Source organism: Oryctolagus cuniculus, chromosome 2 (genome assembly GCF_051225735.1).
Source record: "Oryctolagus cuniculus isolate XC-2025 breed Fujian yellow rabbit chromosome 2, ASM5122573v1, whole genome shotgun sequence".
Lineage (NCBI taxonomy): Eukaryota > Metazoa > Chordata > Mammalia > Lagomorpha > Leporidae > Oryctolagus > Oryctolagus cuniculus.
In genome coordinates, this window is record NC_142868.1 from 152,776,605 (window position 1) to 152,803,569 (window position 26,965).

General features: G+C 51.0%; 1 protein-coding gene and 1 long non-coding RNA gene across 8 annotated transcripts in view; one reads left to right on the forward strand and one right to left on the reverse strand.

Moving 5' to 3' along the window:
• Window positions 1-26,965, reverse strand: part of EML6 (EMAP like 6) — a 325,325-nt gene that overhangs the window by 3,098 nt on the left and 295,262 nt on the right. For 2 of the 7 annotated variants that reach the window (XR_016229394.1, XM_070069106.2), the window contains exons 28-40: window positions 17,918-17,996; window positions 15,235-15,364; window positions 12,996-13,094; window positions 11,847-12,020; window positions 8,194-8,402; window positions 7,406-7,563; window positions 6,769-6,883; window positions 4,486-4,674; window positions 3,092-3,264; window positions 2,544-2,706; window positions 1,505-1,608; window positions 706-859; window positions 229-329 (exon numbers count right to left, since the gene is read on the reverse strand). Coding sequence is in view for 5 of the 7 variants with exons in the window: in XM_070069106.2 (XP_069925207.1) it covers window positions 229-329; window positions 706-859; window positions 1,505-1,608; window positions 2,544-2,706; window positions 3,092-3,264; window positions 4,486-4,674; window positions 6,769-6,883; window positions 7,406-7,563; window positions 8,194-8,402; window positions 11,847-12,020; window positions 12,996-13,094; window positions 15,235-15,364; window positions 17,918-17,996 (1,848 nt within the window). In the remaining 2 variants the exon portion in view is untranslated. Of the gene's footprint in view, window positions 1-228; window positions 330-705; window positions 860-1,504; window positions 1,609-2,543; window positions 2,707-3,091; window positions 3,265-4,485; window positions 4,675-6,768; window positions 6,884-7,405; window positions 7,564-8,193; window positions 8,403-11,846; window positions 12,021-12,280; window positions 12,557-12,995; window positions 13,095-15,234; window positions 15,365-17,917; window positions 17,997-19,976; window positions 20,094-26,965 lie in introns of those variants that run through there. The other 5 variants (XM_089326450.1, XR_007916460.3, XM_051838895.3 and 2 more) reach the window with 5 other exon arrangements.
• LOC138848618 (uncharacterized) lies at window positions 20,519-21,771 on the forward strand. The gene is made up of 2 exons (XR_011386644.1): window positions 20,519-20,883; window positions 21,564-21,771. It is a non-coding gene; the product is annotated as an uncharacterized LOC138848618 (long non-coding RNA).

Here is a 26,965-nt window from a genome sequence, read left to right on the forward strand (position 1 = left end):
GCTTCTTACAAATCCCAGGACAGCTATAGGAAACGGCACAGGCCCATCAAGGTCGGGTTGAGTCTACGGGGACCGAATTAACTTATACCTAGAGAGGCCTTGCCTACGTTAAGACTCAACAATTTCCTGGTTTCCATCCTGCCCGTGCTTCTGGGAGAGGCCACCTGGGCGAGGGCAGGAAAGAAGGCCAGGCCTGGGCACCAGAAGTGGATTAATCAGATTAGTTACCTGCAGTCATCTCCTCCAGTGCTGACCACATACTTGTCATCATAAGAGAAACGGATGTTGGTCACGTGAGCTGAGTGACCAAAGTAACGCTTGTGTTTGGCCTGTAGGCAAAAGTGAATGAGACGGGTAAGAGGCCCTGCTCCTCCAACAAATTCAGACCACACCCGGCCTCAAATGCTCTTGCCTGGGACCTCCCCAACTTGGGACTCCCAGTTCACGTGGACGTCTCCGTTCACCAGCCTTTTGCCCTTGCCCTACTTGCGGCCATCCTGTTCACCCTCCACCCTCCCTTCTCCCAGCTCCTAGGGCTGCCCCTGCAGAGGAGGTGGAAAAGTGAGTCACTGGCCAATCTCCACAGGACTGAGACAAGATGCCCGTCTCGCAGAGGGCCAGCTAGCTGTGGCCACCATGTCCCACGAGAATCAAGAGCCAAGAGCCTGGAGGAGGTACAGGGACCCTACTGTGAGGAAAACTCACAAATTTTTCTGTGCATGGAAAATCAAAGAGCTTCACCAGCCCAAAATCATCTCCCGTGACAATGTTCAGGCCAGCATGGGTCACACAGGCGCAGTTGACGTCAGCCTTGTCCGCATTTCGAGGCCAGATTCCAATGACTTCATCTCCCAGAATGCTATCTCGGCAGGAAGAGGTGTTAGAAGGAAGACACGTAAGAAGGTTTGTTGTGTTCTAGCATCCCTTCCCAGGGATACAAGGTCTGACTTGGTGAGGTCACGGGGCTCCCCTGGCACGGCTGGAGAGCGTCTCTGTACACTTGCACCAGCTCTACCTCTCTCTCTCTGCCGTAGTCCCCCACACTCCCCCTCCTCCCTGTAGTCCTGAGCAAGTGCACGCTGGGGAGACACATGGAGGCTCGTTTCCCTTGAACTGACCAGGCATTCTGTTCTCATCCTGTTCAGTGGCTCTGGCCCTCCCCTGCCCCCTGCCCTTTCCCTTGTGACTTGAGGCCTACTTGTGCACCTGAGCTTGGCCAAGAGATAGGAGATGGTTTCCCTTTAAACTTGTTGGATGGGGTTAGGGACTTGTAGGCCTTGTGCAGGACACACAGGAGGAGGACTCCGCACTTCAAAAGCCCAGGATCAAAATCAAGGCCCGTAGCCTACACTCGTACCAAAAAGCCTCCCAATTCACCCCTACAGAAAAGATAGCTCCGTCTCGGAGCTGCTTCTGATTCTGGCCGTATGTGGACCCGGAGGTGAGCCTGTAGTAAGAGACTCCCGTGTGACTTTTGCCTCAAGAAGTGTTTTCCTCCAGTCACCTTGTCCAGGAGGCCCAGGTGATCTTCTCAATGACCATGGCTTCGGTTACCTGCTTCCCCAGGGGGACTTCATGCACCTGGCGCTTATAGGCTCCTGTTGACACCTGCAGTGGAAGGGAACCCACGTCATCAGCTTTCTTTTGCAGTTCAACAGACTTCAGTCAGTGTGCTGCTGTCCAGAACATGGGCCCTGTCTCTGCAGGCCTAGTGCTCTTCTCCAAACCCAAGCACAACTCCAGGCTGCAAAGCCTGTGGCCAGCCCAGAGCAAAATTCACAAAACCAAGTGAATCTAAAGTCAGCACCTGTTTCAGTGCTCCCCAGCGCCCTGTGCTTGGCCTTCACTTCACATCATAACTGTCATTGCCTGGGTCATTGTGCGCTTGTCTTCCGCCGAGAGCAAGCTCCAGGAGACAGGGACCAGGCCCATTGGATCCATTCATTGGTGAATGAATGAATGCATACTCTCCCTTTCACCCTGCATACCCAACTGCAGGCCAGCTCTCAAGTGCATTTGATAAGCGCAGGAGAAACTATCCGGGTTTGGCTGTCAGACCCGAGGGTGGGGTCTCTCTCAGTCGCTCCCCACTGGTCACTTCCTTTGGGACCCAAGGGTGTGCCCCCTGGGCCCACTGTCTGGAGTCCAGGTCACAAGCGCACAGGGGTCAGGAGACCCAGTAGAATTCAGAATTAGGCAAGAAGCACCTCAGGTTAGATACAGCCCCAGAGAACTGGAAATATGCAGTCTTTGAAGGGGAGGTTAAAGACGACCAGGGCTTCTGATTCCGGCTTTGACCGCACAACAAGGCTTTCCCATTTTGAATTCCATTTCTCAACTTTCTTCAATTCTCTAAGCCTCTGTTTCTACATTTATAAAATAAATGTAATACATTTCTACATTTATAAAATAGGGGACAAAGTAAGCGTGCCCTAAAGAGTAAGTGAGCACACTGCCTGGCAAGAAGCAGGCCATCAGAGAAGCCATTGTTGCTGTGACCATTGCTGTTGCTGGCCCCAGATATAAATAAACCTGAAGCAAACCTGAATGTATTTGCTGTCTGCAGAAAAATCCATCTGAATGACAAAGCTTGGAATATCTTTGCAGTAGCCAATGCGGTTCAGACTGGTGCCCTGAGTGAGGTCATAGAAGTCAACTGTGTGCTCAGCAGAACCAACAGCCAAGAATCGGTTGTCAGGACTGATTCTAGAAAAAGCAAACCCAAGAGCAGGTCCGTGAGAAGGGCTGCGGGGGCATAGGGCTCCCACACCCCAAGGCACGGAGATCTGCCACCCGACTCACAGGCGGTCAGCTTCTCCCTGCGCCGAATGGAATTCAGACATTGCTCTGGGTCCCTTCCCAGGAAGCAAGGACATGAATGCATGCAGTGGTTTGCAGAGTGACGTTTTACAAGTCATTTTTTTATCAAACTCTTAGAGAAATTAGTCAAGACAGATGAGAGAGTGTGTGAAAGGGTGTGCATTCATAGCTGGCTTGTTGAAAAGAGCCTTCCTGGACTGAAAACCACAACCACGGATGAAGAGAATGCCCCCTTTCTCCTCCCTTCCCAGACCGCCCGCTTCCCACGCACCTGATATCTTGGATAGCAGATTTCCGGTCTCTTTTTTTCCCCCAAACTTTCAAGCTGTTCACCAACAAGATGACAAACTCTCCATTCTTCATGCCAATGGCCACCATCTCCCCATCAGGGCTGTAGGCTGCACACCTGGCGGCATGGCCCAAGTTCACCTTGTTTAGCAGCTTCTACATTGATACAAAGTGAAGGCACCTGAGCCCCTGGCCCTCAGCCGGCCCTGTGAGGAAATCCTGCCCCAGGCCAGGGCAGTGAGGCTGCCTGCTCTTGCGCTGTGGGCCACCACCTCCCTTGCTTTTCACGGACAATGCCCCTGGGTAGCTCTGTGGGCAGTAGGCTTTGGGGAAGAGTTGGCCTAACTTCTTCTGTACATAGTAAGGCAGTAAATGTCTTAGACTTTTGCAGGCCCATATGGTCTCTGTCCCAACCACTCAACTCTGTCACTGAGGCACAAAAGCAACCACAGATCAACAAGTGTGGCTTCCTGTGCAGAGGCAGGCAGCAGGCCAGATTTGGCCCTCCAGCTGTAGATCACGGAGCTCTTGCTTGGGGAAGAGTCTGCTGGTTCAAATCTGGAATCCCAGCTGACTTCTCAGCTTTCTGAAGTGTAAGGAAGCCCTATTTACATTGCTCTTGCAAGACTGTAGGCAGCCTTAATGATAGTGCACACAGGGCATATGGGATCCAGTAGGTACGCAATACACTGCAGCTACGGCTAACAAATCTACTAAATATTTATAGACACTATCTTAGGAGTTTAATAAACACACTTGGGCTTTTCTGTGTCTGTTCTCTGACTCTCGTACTAAAATTAGGACTGAGACATACAGTAGCCATTTTGAAATGAAACCAAGGATTTTAATTATTAGAACTTAAGTGCTTGTTTTAATATTGGCCCAAACTTAGAAGCAATCTGTCCCAACAGGCTACGCCTTCCTTTATTATTTTGCATTTTTACCCTGGATGAACTTTAAGATTTCTTCCCAAACTTTAAGAGAATCCATGTTGGGATTTTATCAGGAATACATTAGCCCACGTGGGAACATCTGACATTTAGATGGCTGTCAGTCTTCTCTCCCAGGGAAGACATGATTTGCCTGTCCTGTAGTTTCTTCATAACAAGAGAATAATCATTCTCAAGTTATTCCTATGCCCTAACTATTTACAAGTGGATATGGGCTAAAAGATAGCGGAATGGGCACGCGAGGGAACTCTTTCATTCCTAGGCGTCCACCCTGCCTAGTCTAACATTCCCAGGCTCACTTGAAGCTGACCTGTTCTCCAGCCCAGCCCTCAGCCCCAGCCTGATGCTCGCTGGCCTTCTCCTCACCAGGTCGCCGCCAGCCTGCTGCCCCGCTGCAGGCATCCAGCCGAGCAGAGGGCTCCCTCACCTTGTCAGCCAGGTCCCAGATGCGGGCTGTGCTGTCGTTGCTGGCGGAGATGAAGATGTCCTTGGACGGGTGTGTGGCCAGGCCCCAGATCTCCCCTTCCATGTGCCCGTCAATCAGGATGTTGGAAGCAGCATTTTTTTCACCTACTTCAATGATTTCTCCATCTTTGGTTCCCACTAAAATTTTGCCCTGTTGTAATTAAGACGTTATTAGAAAAGGGACAGCTGCTGCCTGAGATACCCAGAATAGTCAAATTCATGGAGGCAGAAAGTATATGGTGATTCCGGACAGTCTACTGGGCATAGAGTTTCAGTTTTCCTAGATAACAAGTTTTGTGGATGGTTGCACAATGATGTCAGTGTACTTGATGCCACTGAACTAAACACTTAAAAAATGGTTAAAAATAGGCAGGCGCCGTGGCTCAGAACTAAACACTTAAAAATGGTTAAAAAAAATAGGCGCCGCGGCTCACTAGGCTAATCCTGCACCTGTGGCACTGGCACCCTGGGTTCTAATCCCCGCTGGGGCGCTGGATTCTGTCCTGGTTGCTCCTCTTCCTGTCCAGCTCTCTGCTGTGGCCCAGGAGGGCAGTGGAGGATGGCCCAGGTGCTTGGGCCCTGCACCCCATGGGAGACCAGGAGAAGCACCTGGCTCCTGGCTTCGGATCAGCACAGCGCGCCGGCCGCAACATGCTGGCCATAGCGGCCACTTGGAGGGTGAACCAACGGAAAAAGAAGGACCTTTCTCTCTGTCTCTTTCTCTCTCACTGTCTAACTCTGCCTGTCCAAAAACAAACAAACAAACAAACAAAAAAGGCTAAAATAGCGGGGGAGATGTTTGGCTTAGTGGTTAGGCCACTTAGTGGTTGGGACTCTTGTGGTCCCATGTCAGACTGCCTGGATTTGAGACCTGGCTGCACTCCCGATTCCAGCTTCCCGCTTATGCAGACCCTGGGAGGCAACAGCTGACGGATGGCTCTCACTGGGTGCCTGCCACCCATGCAGGAGACCTGGACTGAGAACGCTGCTCCTGGCTTTGGCCTGGCCCAGCCTCAGCCATTGTGGTCATTTGGGGAGTAAACCAATGGATGAGATTTCAACCTCTCAACTAAATAAAAATTTTGTAAAAATGGTTAAAACAGTATATCTTTTGTTACATATATTTTGTCACAATTTTTTAAACAGTAGTTTGAAGACATCTCTATCAGGAAGGCTTGGACAAGTGCCTCTGCTGCATTGGAGTTAAAGTAGCTGAGGGAAGTTCTGTTTTTAACAAATCCATCCATCCCTCAGCATCTCCTCCACTTCTCGCCATCAACTACTTTAGGCTCGAACTCGAGCACCAAGTTCTCTGTCATCCAGACCCCACTAGAACATTCTAGTGATTGCCATGACACCTCAGAGTGGAAAGCCAATTTCTTCTTTTTCTTTAAGATTTTAAGAATGTATCTGGGGGCCGGCGCCATCGCTCACTTGGTTAATCCTCCGCCTGCCGCACCGGCATCCCATATGGATGCTGGATTCTAGTCCTGGTTGCTCCCCTTCCATTCCAGCTCTCTGCTGTGGCCAGGGAGGGCAGTGGAGGATGGCCCAGGTGCTTGGGCCCCTGTACCCGCATGGGAGACCAGGAGAAGCACCTGGCTCCTGGCTTCGGATCAGCGCAGCACCAGCCGTGGTGGCCATCTGGGGAGTGAACCAGCGAAAGGAAGACCTTTCCCTCCCTCCCTCCCTCCCTCTCTCTCTCTGTCTATAACTCTACCTGTCAAGTAAAGGACCCTGATGTCTGGGTCATTGTTTAAAAACAATGTATCTGAAAACAGAGAGAGAGAGAGAGAGAGACTCTTTCATCCTCCTGTTCATTCCACAATGGCGGAAACAACCAGGGCAGGGCCAGGCAAGGAGCTTCATCCGGGTTTCCCACCTGAGTGCAGGGACTCATGCACTTGGGCCATCTTCCACTGCTTTCCCAGGCACATTAGCAGAGATCTGGATTGGAAGCGGAGTAGCTGAGACTCAAACCCCTGCCCATATGGGATGCCGGTGCCATAGACGGCTTAACCACTGTGCCACAGCACGGAGCCCTAGACAGCCAACTTCTAAGACAGCTCAAAATCTTACTCAGCTCTTCCTTCCACTGGACCCTGTGACTCTGCGCCTCTCCCATGCCTAACTCACAGCGTGGCGGCTTGCTTTAAGGACTGAACAAACACCCACAGGCAAAGTGCGTGGCTGGGGAGGTGTCACAGGAGGGCTCACCACCACCACCCTGCCCCCGCCCGCTCACTTTGCCACGGCACACGGAGCGCACGCACTCCACCAGCTGCCCCGTCTCCAGCTGGAAGGCCCGGCACCGCTTCATCTCCTGGTCCCACAGCTTCACAGCACCTCCTTCCTTGGTCCTAAAAAAAAAAAAAGATGGGGAGGCACACAGCCCATCACCCTTATCCTCAGCTCCCCCCACGCCCCCATCCATCAGGATTACAGGGCCCAGCAGAACAGACCGCCCAGGGTCTGGCCCCATTTTTAGTGCTCATAACCCCCTGAACTTGTAGATTTCTTCCAGCCCCTTCCAACAATATTATCTTGGGAGCAAAGAGAACTTAAGCTGGAAAATCCGATGATTTGTACTTGAACGTTCCCCATCTTCCCGCTCCCTGGTCATCTCTTTCCTGGCCCCGGTGGAACTCCCTTGCCCTCCCCTCCCGACCTCCTCCTTTCCCTCAAACAGCTACTGAGGGTAAGACCTGAGGAACAGCGGTGCCTCCAGTTTACTCCAGGAGGCCTCTCAGGTCGGTAAGCCGCCCGGAAGCACCTCTCTCCGACTTGGGAAGCCTGGACCCGGAGCCCTCACGCAGAAAGGCAAGGTGCAGGGCCATCTAGACTTTCTCCCCTGGCCTGCGCCCGCAGGAGCCGCCACTTACGGCCGCTCTTTGCCGCCGGTCACGATGAGCCCATCCCGGAGGGTGGTGTACATGGTGAACACGGGGCCCGTGTGCGCCTTGGCCACCAGCCGGACGAGGAAGTGGTCCTTCCACACGTAGACGTCCCCGTTGATGGCACCCGTGAAAGTGAGGTTGTTCTGCAAGCAAAGCAACACCTTCCTTGCTCACAGCACCCCCACAAGGGTCCCTTCCTACCCCCACCCCGTTACAGAACCAGAGCTGGAGAGGCAGACGTGCGTGGGCCATTGCGTGTTCCTGCGCTAAGGAAAGCAGCACGGGCGTATGACTTCCCGGAGTCTGGCTCCACATCCACAAGCATCTGAAGCCCTGAGATTGTGCCCACGGGACAGCCTGCGCCACAACCCTGCCTCAGCCAACCCAGGGAGGGGTCACAGCCACAGCAGAAGGGGCGCCAGAGGGCACACCCCAGCCGCCGACATGGGGCCCCGGGGGCACTGGTGGAGCAGAAGAGCTGGAAGGAAAAGACCACCCGGGAGCAGCGGAAACTTCCCAGCGTCCTCCGGGCTAACCTCAGGTGCAACAGGCAAGCCTGGGGCTGCCTCCGCAATCCCGCACCTCCAGCCCCGGGCTGGGTCCTTCCTTTTCCCCATTCACATTGTGAGACAAGACTGTCTCGCGCGAGTGCTGAGTGCGGGGGGACGCGTAGACGCGCAGAAGGCAGCAGCGGCTCCCCTACTGTTCGCCTCTTCTTGGGCCCCCTCCCCGGCGCCCACACCCAGGACTTCCGGGTCCCCGTGGGCACTCACAGCACCGAAGGCCACGGAGAGCATCGTCTGCATCTTCGCAGCCTCCATCGACCCGATGACCCCTTTCTTGTACAGCAGGGCGCTGCCCGCCAGGGTCCAGAACTTCATGTGTTTGACCCCGACGGACACAAACTGCGTGTCTGAGTCAGGGCGAAACTCCACCACGAAGATGCGCTCCAGGTGGCCGCCCCGGCTGGCGACCTTGGCACCTGTCAGGGGGACAGAACCCGCTAGGATCGGCCCTCTGAGCCTGCCGGCGTACCTCAGGCTCCCGGGCAGCCTCTTTCTTCTTGAACAAGCGGCCTCTGCCCTGTAGACACTGCCCTCAAGGCCAGGGGAGGAAGGGATCTATGAGGTTTCCAGAACAGCCTGCAGCTGCGCAGGTAGAAGTGGCCCAGGAGATGGAAGCTCTCGGAGGCGAGAAAAAGGCAAAAGGCTCTCAAGGGCACCCCCATCTTCCCTCCTCCAGGCTCCCACCACCCCACTGGAAGCCTAAACCTCTCAGCGTGTTCCACGGGGGACTCACCTTCCTTTAGGCGGTCCGCATTCGTTTCTAAGGTTCTCTGCATTTATTTTATTTTAAAAAAGGTTTCCCATAGTCCTTTTAATTTTGTTGCTTTCAGGTTAAGAATTTTTACCTTATGTATTTAATTGCTAGTTTTCCCCCTCAATCCAATTTATGTATGGTTTTGACTCCCCTGCATTCTAATGAACATTTTTTTTTTTTTTTGACAGGCAGAGTGGACAGTGAGAAAGAAAGAGACAGAGAGAAAGGTCTTCCTTTGCCATTGGTTCACCCTCCAATGGCCGCTGCGGCCGGCGCACCACGCTGATCCGAAGGCAGGAGCCAGGTGCTTATCCTGGTCTCCCATGGGGTGCAGGGCCGAAGGAGTTGGGCCATCCTCCACTGCACTCACTGACCACAGCAGAGAGTTGGCCTGGAAGAGGGGCAACCGGGACAGAATCCGGCTCCCCGACCGGGACTAGAACCCGGTGTGCCGGCGCCGCAAGGCGGAGGATTAGCCTAGTGAGCCGCGGCAATCAAACTCCAACTCCATCATCGCAAAGCAGCTTTGGACACAATGTTTAACCGTCCGGGTCTTATTCACCTTACCTGGACTGGGCCTATCCTCACATAAACTGGGGATTAAAAAATGTTGCTATTTTCCATAAGGTAAAGATTTAAAGAACTGCTACAAGCCGTAAGAAGAGTGCTTGACACAGCATCGTGGTTTTCTTCATGTCAGCGCCGCTCACTTTACTGCCTTCTTGGCTCTCTGGGCTTCTATTCTCGGAGCTTGTATTTTAAACCCATCTCTCTCTTTTAATCTTATTTCATTTTTAAGACTTTGAGTTTTTATTTTCAACTTCTGTTGCCTTTTTTAAATCAAACTGAGTGTTTTAGTTCCATTTTCCTCTTAATAGTCTCCCCTCCCTTTATTACTTTTTCTATCCATTTCTCAGAATTCTACATTTACTTGTTTTTGTAATGTACATCTTGTAGGGCAGAGGAGGGTCTTCAAGTTAGCTGGGTGTGCAGTGGCCCCCTCAGACACTCCCCCAGGGGATTCTTCTCCAGGAGAGGCTGGGGAGACCCACAGGTCACCTCTCCCTGCACATGAGTCCATGACTATCTCACTAGTTATGGCTCAGAAGTTTCAGAACCCCTGCCTGGTCTCCAAGGACACCACAACAAAGGTAAAAAACAGATCAGGAGAGAATATTCACAATGCTTCTAAGAGCCAAAGGATTAACATTAATACTCCATAAGGAACTGAAAATCATCTGAAAAAGACAAGCCTCCCACCCCAGCAGAAAAAGCATTTGAACGAGCCAGTGCAGAAGCAGCAATACCAGTGTCCGACAATGAGAGGGACGGAGGGTGGATCCCTCTCGTCAAGGGGAAGATGCAGAGAAACAAGCAGAGGAGCATTTTTCCTAAGCCACCGTCTGCCTTTTCCTGAATTTCAGAGACACTTCTGATTATGGAGACACCTGTGATCCTCTCTGCATCGGGTTCTACTCTGCTTCGGAAAAATTAGACATCCAGGACTCGAGTTCATGCATCTTACATAACAAGCGCATTTTAAATTCCATTTTATTTGGTTTATTATTATCTACACACTCAGAGAGCGGGTCCAGAACGGCCATCATAAATGAGATAACAAATGGTGAGAACAAAAGCTAAGCAGGCCTCACCAAACACACGCCACGCATCTGCGGGCACGGCTTGTTAGTGCAGGGAACCCGCGCTGGGGAAGTCAGGGAGAAGCGGTGCTGAGGCCACAGCTGACCCGGGAGAGGCCGTGGCAGGTAAGGCCATCAGCTGTTCTCACTGCCCTCGCTCAGACTCATTCCCAAAGGGATGACGGGAGGCCTCTCTCTGAGAACTCACTCTAAGTCCTGGATCCTCCAATCCTCCCTTGGAAGGTCACAAGGGCCCTGGGCAGGGCTACTTGGAGGCTGTGAGGAGAGGGAACCTGAACTTAGACAAGACTGCGTCCGGGCCATGTGACAGCTTTCTTCCAAGGACCTAGGAATGGGAGGCACTGCCAGAGGCGGCTAGGTCTCCTCTAGGGACTTCATAGTCTTCATAGACTTCATAGGTCTCCTCTACGGACTTTCTGGCGGCTGGGCTCCCCGTGGAGGGGGCTGGCGGGATCCCGTCTGGTCCCCCAGCTCCAGCACTTTCCATGCACCAGTTAAGACGCGCCACTTCTCATCCGGGCGAGTCTGCCTATCACTTGCGATACCAGTTAGGGGGCCCTTGCACTCCACATACTCGTGAACAAGAAGGGGGAAAAATGCGGTTTCCTGGGAATACTAAGGACCCATCTCCCTCTCGATGGAATTTGATGAGTGAGTCTCACCCACAATCTCTGCAGGCCATCCACCCTTTTTTTCCTTCTGGGGGCTCGGGAAGGAACTTTCCTTCCAACATGCTCATCTCTTGCAGCCGCCCCTCCCCCACCCCGCCACGGGAACCTGACAGATAATGGGACTCCAGAGTCCCGCGCTGGACACGTGCCACCTCTCTGCCCGCCTGGCTCAGCGTGTCCCAGATACAGGCTTCCCGGCTGCACGCAGACCTCATTAACATCCTCACTAATTGGATCTGCTTTCGCCAGAGCAGCACCTGACCTGAGAATATCCTCCGAACACCGCACATCTTTCATTCTAGGATGTCCATAAATTTAGTAGCAGCTGGGGTGTGTGTGTGTGTGTGTGTGTGTGTCGGGGAGGACAAAAAAGAAATCGGCTGCATGAAACCTAAGCCTTGATTGTTGGTGAATTCTCATGTCTAAAAAACTGAAAGAAAAATGTAAATATCCAAATGTATTTCTGAGGCTTCCATGCTAAAATATTTTCCCATTTCCTATAACAAAGTCAACCCAAGTGATGCCTATCACAGGATCTAAGGACGAGGAAGTCGGGGTAGGAAGGTGGATGGGACAGAAATGGGCAGGAGGCTGCCTCGGAGGAAGAAGGTTGCCAATATCCGGGCCATTCCAAGTCCCCAAAGATCCTTCATGAAGCGGCCCCGGGGCCCCTGGCCACAGTTCCTCTGGTGGCCTTTGAAGTGGGGCAGGTGGGGTTGGAGCGCAGCCCACAGCACAGCGAGCCCCGAGGAGGAACAGCCGAGCCGGGCGTACCTTCCTGCCATCGCCACACCGTGATGGTGTGCTCAGGGTCCACTCCCACTGACACCAGTAGCTTTCCGGTGGCGCTGAAGTTGACGTAATTTACCCCCTTGGAGTGGAAGCACCGCAGCATGGAGAGGGTGTGTTTGGTCATGGCGTCCCAGATGTGGATCGACGGGGTGGTCCCTGGGTGTGGGGAGGCACAACACAGAACTGAGGCGGAGAGCGGCGCACACACGAGAATGCCCGTGCTCCTTTTAACACCTTTGCTGAGACAGCACTGGGGCCTTTGTGGTCTCTGGGCATGAGATCTACGGTCTGACCTGGCCCCGGGAGAAAGACAGCGGGAAACTGTGGACATCTACATCCAGCACACACGCACACACGTGCGGAGGATTCGAGACACGGGAAACTGGTGAGGTCAATGATTTGTATCAGCAATTCCGCCAGATACAAGCAGCAAACAGGACACACGGACATGGTTTTGCTGTGCGGAGTCCGACTACTCACGGGTGGCACGGCCTTACCTGGGGTCTCCGGGATATCACCTGCATTGGGTGGGCAATGGCAATGAGGAAGCGGCAAGGGAAAACAATAGCTACGGTAAGTCACGTCTCCGAAGGGAAGCAGTCAGCACCAGCATCACAGAGTTCCAAATGAAACTTAAGAATGGACATGGGCTCAATGAAAACAAGCAGGAAGATACTTGTGTAAAAACTGCCCTTGAAATGACAAAGTAAAAAAAGAAATAAATAAATAAACGAATGAGCAAACTTCTCACAAATGTGAATCGGTCACATTTGCTGTGGGCAGGTTCCCAGAGCGCAGAGGAGCCAGGCACACACACTGCAGTCTGCCCAAGCACCACCAGCAGCCTTCAAGACGCGGGGCTCTTCATGGGACACCTGGGGCCCAAAAAACTGTCCCCCCGCCCCCGGGGACGGGGTGTCCATTTCTTTGGACTGGCAGGCTCCAGGTATGCCTTTGTGCTCCCTCATATCCCCCATCGATGGGAGTGTTAACACAGACCCCCAGAATCAACAGCAACAGCAACAACAAAGAGTGGGCGTCAGGGGCCCACTTACTCCCTTGGCCAGTAACTGCTAACAGTCACCGTCCCTGCTCAGCCGCGACAGCCTCCGCTGCTGCAGGGCCCCCTACCTATCTGGCTCGTGGCCACCACATTCCGGTACTTGGGGTGCTGGTTCACGGTGAGGCAGAGGATGTCATCCGTGTGCTCCAGGTAGAAGCTCTGGCTCCCTAAGAGAGAGGGAGACACGGGAGAGTGATGGGAGAGGGCATCGGCAACCCCAGGGCTTCATGTGGAGTCTGGAGATTCCTTGCACAAGTGAGAACTTAAAGCCTCCAAATGCTCACTTTAGAACCATCTTTGGGAAGACAGGAAGTCCCTTTTAAAAATTTACATGTTCATTCTACATCTGGGGGAAAAGTTGGTATTCATTACTACTGTGTCTGAGCTCCACTTCCATGCTTCCTGCGGCCTTATGAGGTCCAGAGACCAAAATGGTCAAGTTTAAGATTTCCTCCCTGGCCAGCGCCACGGCTCACTAGGCTAATCCTCCGCCTTGCGGCGCCGGCACACCGGGTTCTAGTCCCGGTCAGGGAGCCAGATTCTGTCCCGGTTGCCCCTCTTCCAGGCCAGCTCTCTGCTGTGGCCAGGGAGTGCAGTGGAGGATGGCCCAAGTGCTTGGGCCCTGTACCCCACGGGAGACCAGGAAAAGTACCTGGCTCCTGCCATCGGATCAGCGTGGTGCGCCGGCCGCAGCATGCTGGCCATGGCGGCCATTGGAGGGTGAACCAACGGCAAAGGAAGACCTTTCTCTCTGTCTCTCTCTTTCACTGTCCACTCTGCCTGTCAAAAAAAAAAAAAAAAAAAAAAAAAAAAAGATTTCCTCCCTCCCGTGACATGGGATTGAGGGCTTCTTGATATCTATAGGTGGGCGGGACCGGAGGTAATGCTTTACTGCACGAAATGGCACCACTCACTCATCATAGAGGTAAGAGTGAAATAAGAAATCTATAGGGAGTTCCCTGTTAATCATATTTACCAAGTGTCAATCTGCTTGAGTACCTGGATGACAGCTTTACCCTCCAGAAGTCTTAAGTGGACATACATCACAGGAAGTAGAAGTAAGGGCAAGAAGTGCTTTATCATCTAGTGTAAGAAATGTGGTTGCTGACTTCCTAAGTGGTCACTTTAAACTCACCCAAATTCCCAAGGTCTGAGAGGCAAATGGTAGTGTTTCTCTCTCTCTCTCTCTCTCTCTCTCTCTCTCTCTCTCTCTCTCTCTCACACACACACACACACACACACACATACACACACACACAGAGCTACTAAAATGGTAACATGTAGCTAGACATTTGAAAATATGTATAGAAAATTTCAAGACCTTCTTCTCCCTCAAAAAGGCACAAATCAGTATGTGCCCAGTGACTCCACTAAATTTATTTAGGACCAACTTCCTAGAATTGGGAAGGGACAAAAACATTTGAAAAAAAGGTCTGTTTTGAGATTTAAAGCAATTAAGGCAAAGTTAACATATTTAAATCTGGTGTCAAAGATATGGATGTCTAGGGGATAGGTATTTAGCCTAGTGGTTCAGATGCCTGATATCCACGTCAGAGCCCCTGGGTTCAGTTCCTGGCTGTGGACTCCAGCTTCCTGCTCATGTGGACCCTGAGAAGCAATGGTGACGGCTCAGGTAACTATGTTTCTGTCACCCACGTGGGAGACCTACACCCGGACCTAGACATGAGTCCCTGGCACTGGCCCAGGCCCATCCCAGCTCCTGAGGGCTTTTGGGGTGTGAACCAACAGATGGCAGAGTTTTCTCTTTCTCTCTCAAATAAATAATTCTAAAAATATATGAATTTTTGTTAAATTAATTTCTAAAGGCTTTTTTGTTCAAAATGTTGCTTATCTTTATTTTTAAATGGAAGTCATCATGGGACACTGAATATTTTTGTCTATCATTCTCATTGTAAATACAGCCAAGCAGCCCCAATAAACAAAACTTGAAAAACAAGAGCTGCTAAAAAATCCCCTGTGCTTTGTTCTTGGTTACGGTCTCCAAGGACTTCTCTCCTCCCCACACCCTGCGCTGGCTCCTCTCCATGGTGCCCAGCCTCTGAGGAGCTGACGTAAGCATAGACAACTCCCCACTAGGGTTTACAGCAAGGCCTGGCGGTGTTCAAGCCAGAGAGGAAGAGGGCTTTGTCTCCTGGAGTTGAAGACTAACTGAGAATAGCCTGGAATTGAGGGGAATGGCTCTACATGAAAGGAGCTTGCCGAAGCATTTGCACATCTGAGAGTGGGAAAGCGTAGCAAGGAGCGCCAAGGAGAGGCCGGATTCCGACGCTGGCGTGGCCCCATTACCTGTGGTGAGGTTCTGAACGATGCCGGCCGCTGCCGTGTGGAAGATGATGTCGGTGCCATCGTTAAGGTAGTGCAGGTTATTGCGGCAGTCAAACCCTCGGTAGCCAAACACATGGTCCAGGGCCAGCTCCTGCGTTCACACACACAGAGTACAGTGACCCTCAGCGGCAGTAAGAACAGAGGAGCACGCCCACATCCCAGGAACAGCCACGCCGGCACAGGAACAGCATGGCTGGTGAGGCCAATGGCCAGTTGCTGGAGACACGGTGCTCCTGGCCTACCCCGGGACAAAACGCAGCCCCTTCTCCAGTTCCCTGAAATGTAAGGCTGGCAGAGGGGTACACGGGATTACAGTGACTTTTCTAAATAAACCGGATACACTTGCCGGTTCAGTGGGTGAGCCCAGGTCTACACACTTGATACCCCAGAAAGGCCGCCTGGGAGTCTCAGGTCCGTGCCTCAGCGGCCCTGCAGGTAAGCTGAGTAATGGCTCCGAGACTGGCTCCCCTCAGTCCTATAAATGTGGCTGGGACCTGCAGAGCAGAATATTGGGCAAATGTTTGGTGCTTGGCCTATAAAGTTTTTACGCATTTGCATGTTTGTCCCGACAACCAGATTCTGTTCCTGGTTTGTGGTCTTTCTGTCTTGAGTCCCGTGACAAAGAGCAGTGGCTGATTCACAGCAGTTCTCAACTGATTTCAACACACGTGCATCGGGCACCACCTATAGGGCTGGCACTGTGCTGGTTGGTGGGATATGAAGTTAAGATGTGAGTTTCCCTTCTCTGGTTTCTTTGAATCTGGCCTTTTTTCTAAATAAAGCTCACCAATTACAAGCAGGTTAATTTTCCTAAAATACTACAACACCTCTTAATTCAACAAAAGTTCAGAGTCTTTCATTGCCTATGGGATATAAGCTCAAACTCTGTAAGGTGGCCCACTGGGTCCTTCTCCCACACCCCCAACTCCAGCTCCCGCACCCCTTGGTCGGGCCTGACTTGTCCATGGAGCTCACACAGCGTGAGTGTTCCTATCCTTAGGATTTTGTTTTTTGTAAGTATCACCTGGAACGCCTTTCTCTTCCTTTCACCTTAGCAAGTGTCAGTCTCTCCCTCAGGTATGCTTCCCAGAAGCTGTGTCTGCAACATGTGACCCCACCCAGGCAAAAACAGTTCAAGAAGTCTGCAGATAAAGAGAAGAATGCACCAGGCGCGCACAAGACTCCTCCGGGAAGAGAGGAGCCATCTGGCTTATGATAGGTCTGCAGCTCCTGGCTGTCTCTCCTTACGCTCAGCTGCATGTCCTGACGTGTGCTATGTTTCATGATAAAGCCGCTTACTAAATACCCACTTTCCAATCAATCTGAAGACAGGGATTTTGGCTTCAGTGAGTGCACAGACCAGCAGAGGAGCTGGAGAGATGAGCGGGAAATGAAGTTCAGCCAAGAGGCAATGAGGGCTGCAGCAGAGGGGGAGTGAGGAAGGGTTCAGGGTGAAGGGCGTCACTGGAGAAGGGTCTGGGTGGGGCAGGGCTGGACGATAGAAAAGAGTGAGAAAGAGCCAGGGGCAGTAGTGCGCTTGTGTTAGGGATTTCACTTGTGGTGGGGAATCACAGGCAATGACCTTGGAAGTGGCCCTGGCTAAGGTTGCAAAACCAGAAACTTCAACTCCATTGTCAATGTCAGAATCCCCTGAGTCTTAATGGCTGGGGTTAGGTAGCAAAGATTAATATTGTAAAGGGCTAACTCTGGGAGTTTACTGGAGCTGATCCTCAAGTCTCAACAACCGAGTCAAACCTTTCTCTACTTACTGGCCTACTGATCTTGTGCATGGAGGTTTTTTTTTTTTTTTTTTTTTTTTTTTTTTTTTTTTTTTTTATTAACTTACCTATTTGAAAATCAGAATTATGTATAGAGAAGGAGAGACAGATATTCCAACCACTGGTTCACCCTCCATATGACCACAACAGCCAGTGCTGGGCCAGGCCAAAGCCAGGCTCTTCATCTGAGTCTCCCACATGGGTGGCAGGGGCCCAAGCACACTGGTCATCTGCTGCTTTTCCCAGGCCACTAGCAGGGAGCTGGGTTGGAAGTGGAGCAGCTGGGACATGAATCGGCACCCACATGTGATGCTGGAGCTGCAGGTGGCAGCTTTACCCACTATGCCACAACACTGGCCCCTGGTGCATGGAACTTAACAACCCTCTTAACTTTGCTGAGCCACAGTGCCCTCACATGTAAAACGGAAGCTACAAAGCACCTATCTGATGTGTGTCAGGATTGTCTGAAACACTTCCAAGAAGTGCACAGCCCAGCACCCGGCACACAGCAAGTGCTCACACAATACTGGAGGCAGCGAGGAATCAAGCTCTCTCCTCCTCTGTGGCCTCTCTTGTCCATGAAAGGGATACTGAGGCCCCAAGTGGTACACGTAGTGGGGAAGGGAGCCAGGTTTAAGGTCATTGGCCATTTAGAGTTAGTCCTGATAGGATAGGGTAGGGAGGGGAAGAATTGAACTATGACGCTGGGGTCCCAGGGGTGGGGGTGCACAGAGAGAGCTAACAGGCCCATGGGTTCCCCAGTGTTGTGGGCCATGAGGAAGGTGGAGTCCAACAGGCAGCTCTCAGTACAACAGGACTAAAAGTGAACACAGGATTAAAAGTGAAACAATGTTGAATTTTCTCACCTCAACCAGCTTCTTTTTTCTGGTGATGTTGTTCTTCTGGAGCTTGTCAGGCTGGGGAGCTGCGCGGCTGACAGGTGGTCTGGAACAGAGAGAGCAGCCCGAGGAGGCACAGCATCAAACACGAGCCAGTGAGGTTGCCTGCCTGGCGCCTCGGTGGAGGCCAGCGCCAGGCTCCCCACTCAGAGGGCCCTGGCCCTGGGTTCCGTCCTGTCCCCCCTTTCCCTCCCTGCTGGAAGAAGCTCCTGACATGAAAAGTCCTGTGCTGAGGGGGCCTCCCAACTCTGAGGGCACCAAAGTCAGGCTCAGTCCCTCCTGCCCACCCTTGGCGTCATCCTGGGAGCCATGAAGGGCACCTGGGCCGGTGAGGAGCCCAGCCATGGAAAGGACGGGGCCCGATTTCCAGAAGCCACTGGCCACTTTTCAGACAGGGACTTGCCAGCGCTTAGGTTTAGATCCCAGGGGGATGTGACATGGCATTCATGAGCCAGGCTCTGGGCCATGTGCAAAATGCCCAGGGTTGGTCTTGCCACATGGAAGGGCAAAGAGGATGCAAAGGCACAAAAGACAGAACTTGTACCTGCCACTCTGTCCCGCAGGGTCACCTTTTCCTCTCACTTTTGGGCTTTGGGGCTTGCCAAGCTAACTGGAGATCTAGTGAGTAGCCCCTAGTGACCTCCTAAATGACTGGGCCGATTCTTGGTGCTGTGGGGTTCCCTAGACACTAGCATGGCTCTGAGGGACCCACACCAGCTCCCACTGCACCTGCTCCCACTGCAGATTCCAAATCCACTCATTTATTGCTCCTTGGATATGCAAAGAGAAAGGATTACCTTGATCCCCTTGTAAGCAGCAAACAAAGCCAAGTGAGAAACTTAGTACAGTTTAGAGCAGCATTAGCAACCACTCATTCATGCACAAGCATTTTCCAAGTGAACAGACATTCCTGTGTGGCACAAACCATGCTTCCCCGGCATGCCAGCAAGGACTAAAACAGAAAGGAAAGAGTGCGCTGGTCCACACATTCAGAAAGCTCAGACCCTGCCACCTCTGGGCGAACTGCACTGACGCGCCTACGGGACAGGAAGAGAAAAGGCAGCCTTCGCAATGCTTCCGGCACGCTCTCGGGGCTTCACCGGTGTGCCTGGGACTCTGTCCCCGCTCCCCTGTGTTGGAGAGAAGGTTCTCCGAGAGCCAGCCACCACCTCCTGGACATAGCTGGGCGTCATGCACAATGGTTACTTTGTGGCCAAATCAAGTTCAACTCATAATTTAGCCTGGTAATTCCCAGTGGCTCTTGGTAGGTCAGCTTGCCTGCCGGAATGGCTTATAGGTTTTGTTTTTTTGTGCATGGGAAAACAAGGTCCCTTTATTTTCTCAGAAACTCTTCAATTAAAACATGTTATATAATCACAAGTGATAACTAGGCCAAATGGTACTATAATCACCAGCGAAGAATGGGCAGAGAGCTCATCTCTACGAACGACACCCCCGGCTGACATCATTGCCACCACACTGAGCCCACTCAGAGGCTGGGGGCCAGCCAGCTCGCACAGTTGGATGCTTCCTTCACATTAATTATCGCTTCCCAGGACATCTGCTCTTTCTTCTGTTTTAGGGGGGCTTTCAGATGAAACCGTGGGTCTCTTCGCAGTCCTCAGAACGTTTGTGTGTATGACAAAAGCAAGCCAGGGTCCATGAGGGCAGCAAGGGGCCAGCAGCACTACGGCATGAGTCAGAAGGCATAGTTTGAGATTCAACACAGGGCTCGTTTTCAGGGTACACGCAGGCTGTATAATATGTAATATATTATACACTGTATATAGTTATGCATACAAGCACAAACACTGCATATTTATATATACACGAGACTGTATATATATCATATACACAGAAAGGCAACTCGAGGCTTTTTTTCCACCTTGATGTTTGGTAAAAAAACTGAAAAGTAAAGCGATCTCGGAGTATTTCTTGTTTCACAAGCACACGTTTACAGCTGCATTGCTTCAAAACTGAGGGTGAAAGGCGCAAGGACAGAACACCTGCCTTGTGGCAAAGTCAGCAGGTTTTAAGAACTACCCTTCCCGGCTGCGGATTGTGCACGAGCACTTATGGGGGATGTTGAGCGAACACCTGTGCTTTTCCAGACTGTAAGAATACTTACTTGACAATTCCCTGCCTCCAAAGGAAAGCAAGTTAAAACACAATACAAGTATTAAAGGCTTCTTTCCAAGCATCTATAAACAGTGCTCGTAACATCAGACGTGGGCGGAACTGCCAAAAATTCCCAACACAGCCAAATGCTGGAGTTTCGCATTTTTCAGGGGATCTAAATCCTTCCAGATTCAGATTTCATCAGAAATGTGACACTGAAAAGCTTTGCTGGAGTAAGAAAGAGCAGGGAGAGGGCATGAGGACATTCACTCAGCCCAATAAACACTTTATAGTCGGCTGTTCCCATCTGGCATGGGGTGGGAGAGCGAATGCTTTGGGGAGTTGGCAGGGAGACCTGGCACGGCCAGGAGCTGGGAAGGTGAGGCGGTGGGGGGGTCAGGTGGGAGGAGCAGAGACATAAAGGGACTCGGTGGGGGTGAGCAGGGCTTCAGAATGACTCGGGGCAATGAAGAAGAGAGAGCGCTTCCATTGGGCAAGAAATTTAATGGGAGAAGCTGGCAAGAGAGCAAACAAATCGGATAAACAGGAGAGCGGGGTCATGGCCAGGCGTGGGCTCCAGAGAGAGCAGGAGAAGCTCAGATAAGGCAGGGAAACCACGGAGAGGCAGTGAACTCAGGCATGTGACTTGGCGCTGGGTAATGAGGCTGCCCCGTTCTCGCCCAGGGCTGGGGGCCTTGTGCTGTGCTTGTGGGCGGATCTACCACCTCGTGGCCCTGTGCTCCCTGTGCAGACAGGTGGCACATTCTGCAGGCAGGAGCAGGGCTGCTGAAGAGAAAACCTAGACTCACTTGAAGGTGCGTGGAGGGTACCCGACACACTCTCCCTGACATGGGCCCCCCCGGGGGGGAGGTCAACGGCCTGGTGTGCATTTGTTCCTCCCAGTCCCCGCCTCAGGAGGCTGGCACAACCCAGCATGAGCTCAAGGTGAGAGCCTGCCGGGAGGCACGGCTTGCAGAGCCACACAGAGCAGTTGTTATAAATGGGGGGTGTGGGAGTGGGGAAACTTAGCTCCCTTAGCCAAGAACAAATTTAAAATTGCTTTTAGTGTTGTTGGTGAATATTCAAAGTATCCTTGGAGGAAACATAACTTTGTTCAAATTCCAAATGTGCCGTAAAATCCTCTAAGTGTTTTCAGAATGTCTAGGGAAAAACAACTAATCTTAATCCTGGTATTAGACGGGACCAGCACTTGATCCTGAGCACTGTTTCAGAATCAGCCTCTAACACTGCCACACACGGGCTTCTGCAACTCAGTGAACCCCTGACACAATTATGTCTGCTCTTAACGAAGTTTGCTGGGGGAAGGAGGCATGTCTTAACAAGCTTTTCAGAGATGTCTGTGATTTAAGAGAGAAAGATTAAGAACCATTGCTAGGGGCTGGCATCACGGCATAGCAGATAAAGCCGCTGCCCGCAGTGCCAGCATCCCATATGGGCACCAGTTCAAGGCCCGGCTGCTCCTCTTCCAATCCAGCTCTCTGCTATGGCCTGGGAAAGCAGTAGAAGATGGCCCAAGTCCTTGGGCCCCTGCACTCTCATGGAAGACCCAGAAGAAGCTCCTGGCTTTGGATTGGCCCAGCTCTGGCCATTGAAGCCATTTAGGGAGTGAACCAGTGAATGGAAGACCTTTCTCTTTCTATAACTCTGCCTTTCAAATAAATAAATAAATTTTTTTAAAGTCACTGTTGTAGGATAAATATAGGTTCAGAGAAAATCTCCAACGCCTGGGATCTCTCTGTTATCCACACAAAAGGAACAGGATTCCATATATTTCTATGTCTTCCAGAACCATCTACAGCGTTGTTCAGTGTCCAGGTGGGGTTGAGGGAAAGGAGTCAGACAGAACAAGGGATGCCCTGAGAGAAGTCTGCCATCTTGAAAACACTCTCGCAAAGCCTATGGCACAGTTTTTGTTTTTGTTTTTGTTTTTGTTTTCAAACGAGGGTACAGTACCAAACTTGGACACTTGGGTGAATGTCAAATGATTTGGTTGAAAGGTTCAAAGCGTACAGGTGCAGGGGAAGGAACTTAGAGCAGAGGAGGGCTGACCACTGACGAGGGGGAGGAGTGCCAGGAAGGGCTGCTTCAGAAGCCTGCCTACAGCTGCACTGGACCGCAGTCACCGCCACACAAGGCGGCCGAGCACCTCAGCAGAGGCTCCTCCAGGTCCAGAGGTGCTCTAACTAAAGCACACTTCGCACTTGGCAGTCTGACCAAAACTAGTTTTTAAAACGTAAATATAATAGACCTTGTTAATACTTTTTTGTATTGATTACATATTGAAGTGATGACATCTTGAATCAACTGGGTTAAGTGAAATAATCTGCTGAAACTAATTCCACCCACCTCTTTTAACTTTTTAAAATGTGGCTACTAGAAACGTCACATACATGGCTTGCGTTTTATTTTTACTAGACAGTGCTACTCAAGAAGAAACGAGGTCTTCTTTTCAGCAGGAGGGACATCGAAGAGAGCCAATCAGATGAGGGAATTAGACCGCTCCCTGGTCAGCCGCATGGCAGGCAGGAAAGACAGGGGCAGGGAATGAAGCCGAGACAGCGGAGCCTGGACGAGAAGGGGACGGGGAAGGAAGGAGAGGCTGGGATGTGTGTGGGAGTAAGATCAAAGCATTGTTTTTTTTCTCCTGGAGGAAGCTGGGTGGGGATGGGAAAGACCGGAACCTGTTTCTTGGCTGAGGACTTGGGTTCAACGGCGGGGTGTAGAATTAGATGCAGAGACAAGGGGAGATGATGAGGAGGCACAGACAGGTGGCCAGGAGCAGGCACCAGCTGCATGGCCAGTCTGGAGTGGAAGGAGGGGCTCACTTCCTCTACGCTTCCGTGGGTGGGGATGAAGAGAGAGGGACAAGTGTCAAGGTGGAGTTCCTGCCCAGTGGCTCCTATTTCCCCAGCGAGGAAGGCAGGAAAGCAGCCACCGGGAGCCGAGGAGCAGAAGGCTGAGGAGGGGGAATGATTCTGCAGACTGCTCAGAGGGTGGCCGAGAGGACCAAGCAAAGACAAGCATGACAACAAACCGGCAGTGCAGGGGACCCACGTGCAGCTGGCAACGTGGCCCCTCTGGTGGTGGCCATCTGCGCTGCTGGGTGAGGTCCTTGTCAGGGAACGGAGAGGTGGGTCACAGGGGAAATACAGGGAAGGGGACAGGGCCAAGCAGACTGAGACAGTGGCTTTTGGGCAGGAAAAATGTGAGGCTAGGAGGGGCCTGTTGAACTTGGGAGAACATGGGGGTGTCTGGACCCCGGATGTCTTAATGAGGATGAAGATCAGGTGTATATGGAACGAGGACTCTGGAGGAGAGAAGGTCAAGTTGCCCCAGAGAGTGGAATTCCAGGTGATGACATATTCCATGCCACAGGCAGGATTGAGCATTGGCCAGCTGACCATTGACCCTGCTCCTCAGAGACAGGAAGTTGACAAATGACTGGAACAAGGAGGGGTAGAAGATGACAGAGCATGACATGAACTTTGTCAGGGAGGATGTGGCAGGTCAGAGAGCGCTCCAGCAAGCTTTAAATACACCTCCAACACAGTATAGTCCGCTGACATCATTCTGGGGGCCATGAACTGTGCCTGTTATCCTCTTGTGCAAATACCTTCAAAACAACCATATCTCAACTACATAACAGTAGAAACAGAGGGTAAATGCTCCATGGTAGCAACCATTCCCTCCAAATGGAGAACCCTGTGGGATATTCAGAGACCTGATCACAAGAATCCAACATGGGACAGGTGTTGTGGCGCAGCAGGTTAAACTCCCACTTGGGGTGCCATATTGGAGTTGGGGTTCAGGTTTGGCTCCTCTGTTTCTGATCCAGCTTCCTGCCAATACACCTGGGTACCAACAGAAGATGGCTGATGTGCTTTGGGGCCTTGTCACCCACACAGGAGACCCAAATGGAGTTCTGGGCTCCTGGCTGCAGCCTGGCCCAGCCCTGGCTATTGTGGGCATTTAAGGAGCCAATCAGCAGATGGAAGAGCTCTCCCCAACATCTCCCTCCTCCCCTCCCCTACTCCCTTCCTCTTTCTCTGTCACTGTATATTTCAAGTAAATGGAAATAAACGTTTAAAAATAATCAGAACCGGCTGGTGCCGCGGCTCACTAGGCTAATCCTCCACCTAGCAGCACCGGCACACCGGGTTCTAGTCCCGGTCGGGGCGCCGGATTCTGTCCCGGTTGCCCCTCTTCCAGGCCAGCTCTCTGCTGTGGCCCGCGAAGGCAGTGGAGGATTGCCCAAGTGCTTGGGCCCTGTACCCCATGGGAGACCAGGAGAAGCACCTGGCTCCTGCCTTCGGATCAGCGCGGTTCACCAGCCACAGTGCGCCAGCCGTGGCGGCCATTGGAGGGTGAACCAACGGCAAAAGGAAGACCTTTCTCTCTGTCTCTCTCTCACTGTCCACTCTGCCTGTCCAAAATAATAATAATAATAATAATAATAATAATAATAATCAGAACCAACTCGGCTACATTCTTCTAAGAGACCTTCCTTTTTCACAGAAAAGAACAAATCTGTTTTTGATACTTAAAAAAATAAAACCACTGCCAATGAGGAGCTTTAGTTCAACTGATTACACCATAGGACTGATTTTTCATGGACATTAGTCTTAAAAAATCATTTTCTAGCACTTTTTACCTCTGAAGTTTTATGTCCTGGCATACTTTTCTTGTGATTGAAAGCAAACTATTCTGTAATGAATGACGACTAAATTCTTAAAATTATCAGTTATATAGAAGCTGTAGCTTTGCTTGAAACCAATACAGAAAATCAAGGGGTTTGAACAAGGCTCATAATTTATGAAACTAGCAGTAAATTCACTTAAAAAGTAAATTAACAGTTCAGCTTTTTGTAGAGTTACTTACCTAAACAATAGGCCTTAGAAATAATGAATTTCAGCATTTCAGAGTTTCATAGGTATTGCAATCAGTTCCTTCCACCTGCCTTCATAAAGAATGGGAGCCACGCCACGTTCTACCTGTTCAAAACAGGTGCACCTGCAGGACTCTTACAGAACTAATGGGTATTGAGCCCAGAGAGAAAGACTGCAGGGGAGCAGGGGCCGTCTCACCCTGCCTGCATTACATGGGTGTCACCACTCACCCACAGTGAGGACTAGCTTAGCCTCAATGCAATGTGCATGCGACCAGGGGCCTCTCTGCAAACTCGGCCTCTTTCCAGTCAGTCCATCCTCACAAACAAGATGGAAATACAGAACGAGAGGTCCCTGTCCATTTACTGGACCAGGCTTCTAGGCGGGATTCCACAGTTTTGATAAAGTCTCAGCATGGCAGCACTGCACTGCACCTGCTTAGCAACTCAAACAATATCGGCCCACAAAGCAGCTCTTGACCAACCACAACAAAGGGCCTCTTTCAGGCCTGTGGAGCTGAGGAAACTGCTGGAGAAGCCATCAATATGTCCATGGGGCGGGGAGGGGAGCACTGTCCAGCTTCCCCCTGCTCGTCATGCCTCAGGCCAGCCTGGAATTCCCATAGAGCACCGGGTATATACAGCACTTAAACAAAGAGCTGGAGGAAGGTTCTCCCAAGATTTCTGTCTCTAAACATGGCATAAAAGGATAGAAGAAAGGCTGGGATTACTCATACATGGTGGTTTCACTCAAGGAAATCTGTCTAAACCTTCCCCAGTTTTGGGGTCTTGCACTCTGTCGCTTAAGAGCACGTTCTTTGTTTCACGGTAAATCTGCCAACAAAGCAGCACTCTCTGTATGTAAAGTGGGTGTGATGGCTACAACACAGTCTTCATTTCAATTCTCTTGTCTGGGGTTATTTACATAGATTTGAATAAAATATTTCAATACCTAGTAGATAGATGCTATGAAGAAAATCCTTTATTCGGGAACAGTCTTGAGGCAGGCCTCTGGCGCAGTGGCTAAAACACTGCTCTAAGCCACAACCCGTATCAGAGTGCCTGGGTTCAAGTCCTGCCTCTGCCTTCAGCTCCAGCGTCCTGCTGATACGCACCCCAGGGAGGCAGAAGGTGACACCTCAGATGTGTGGGTCTGTGTCACCCACGTGGGATACCCCGATGTAGAACTCGTCTTCTGCCTGGCCCGACCCAGCTGTTGCGGGCATTTGCAGAGTGAACCTGTGGATGGAAATCTTTGTCTCTGTATCCCTCTCTGTTTCTTCTCTGCCTTAAGATAAAAAAAATGGATAACTGACTGACTGGAAAAAAAAGAGCAGTCTTATGATCAGTTGGAGCATTCTTAGATTCTACATGAATCACATCATTTTCCACAAAGTTTAAGCCACAGATGCAGGAAAATGAAAGAGCATTGTGAGGACAGAATAACTACTAAGGAGTTAAGTAAATTCATCTATCTGTCCATTCATCCAAGAAATATTTATTATACACCTTGGACAAGGCACTGTGACAGAGAAAAGACTTGGGGAACTGACTGTCTTACAGATAAAGTTTACCATCTGATAGTACTTGAAATATTTTGTTGCCATGGACCCATAGATTGAGGACCCAAAGATTAAACATTGTTATTAATGTTTAATGTTGTTGCAAAAGCAACAACAACCCCCCTCCCTTTATTTTTTTAAATAAACCCATGGTACACAGGTTCCTTTACAGGACTTTAAGTTCATGAGCTATTCAAATTAGATCAGAAAGTATACAAAATAGAGGATACAATTTAAGGTTTTATCTATCTAGCCATTAGCACAATTTAAGAAAAAAATTCAAAAAACCCTAACATAACAGTGGAATTCTGGGGTCATCTGGTGCTAGCCCGTCAACTGGAATAAAGTTCCTACCATTTATAAAGGTTCAGAATCTGCTTCTAATTTAGGTTTGGTCAAAATTCCATGGCTTCCTAAGGAACAAATGCA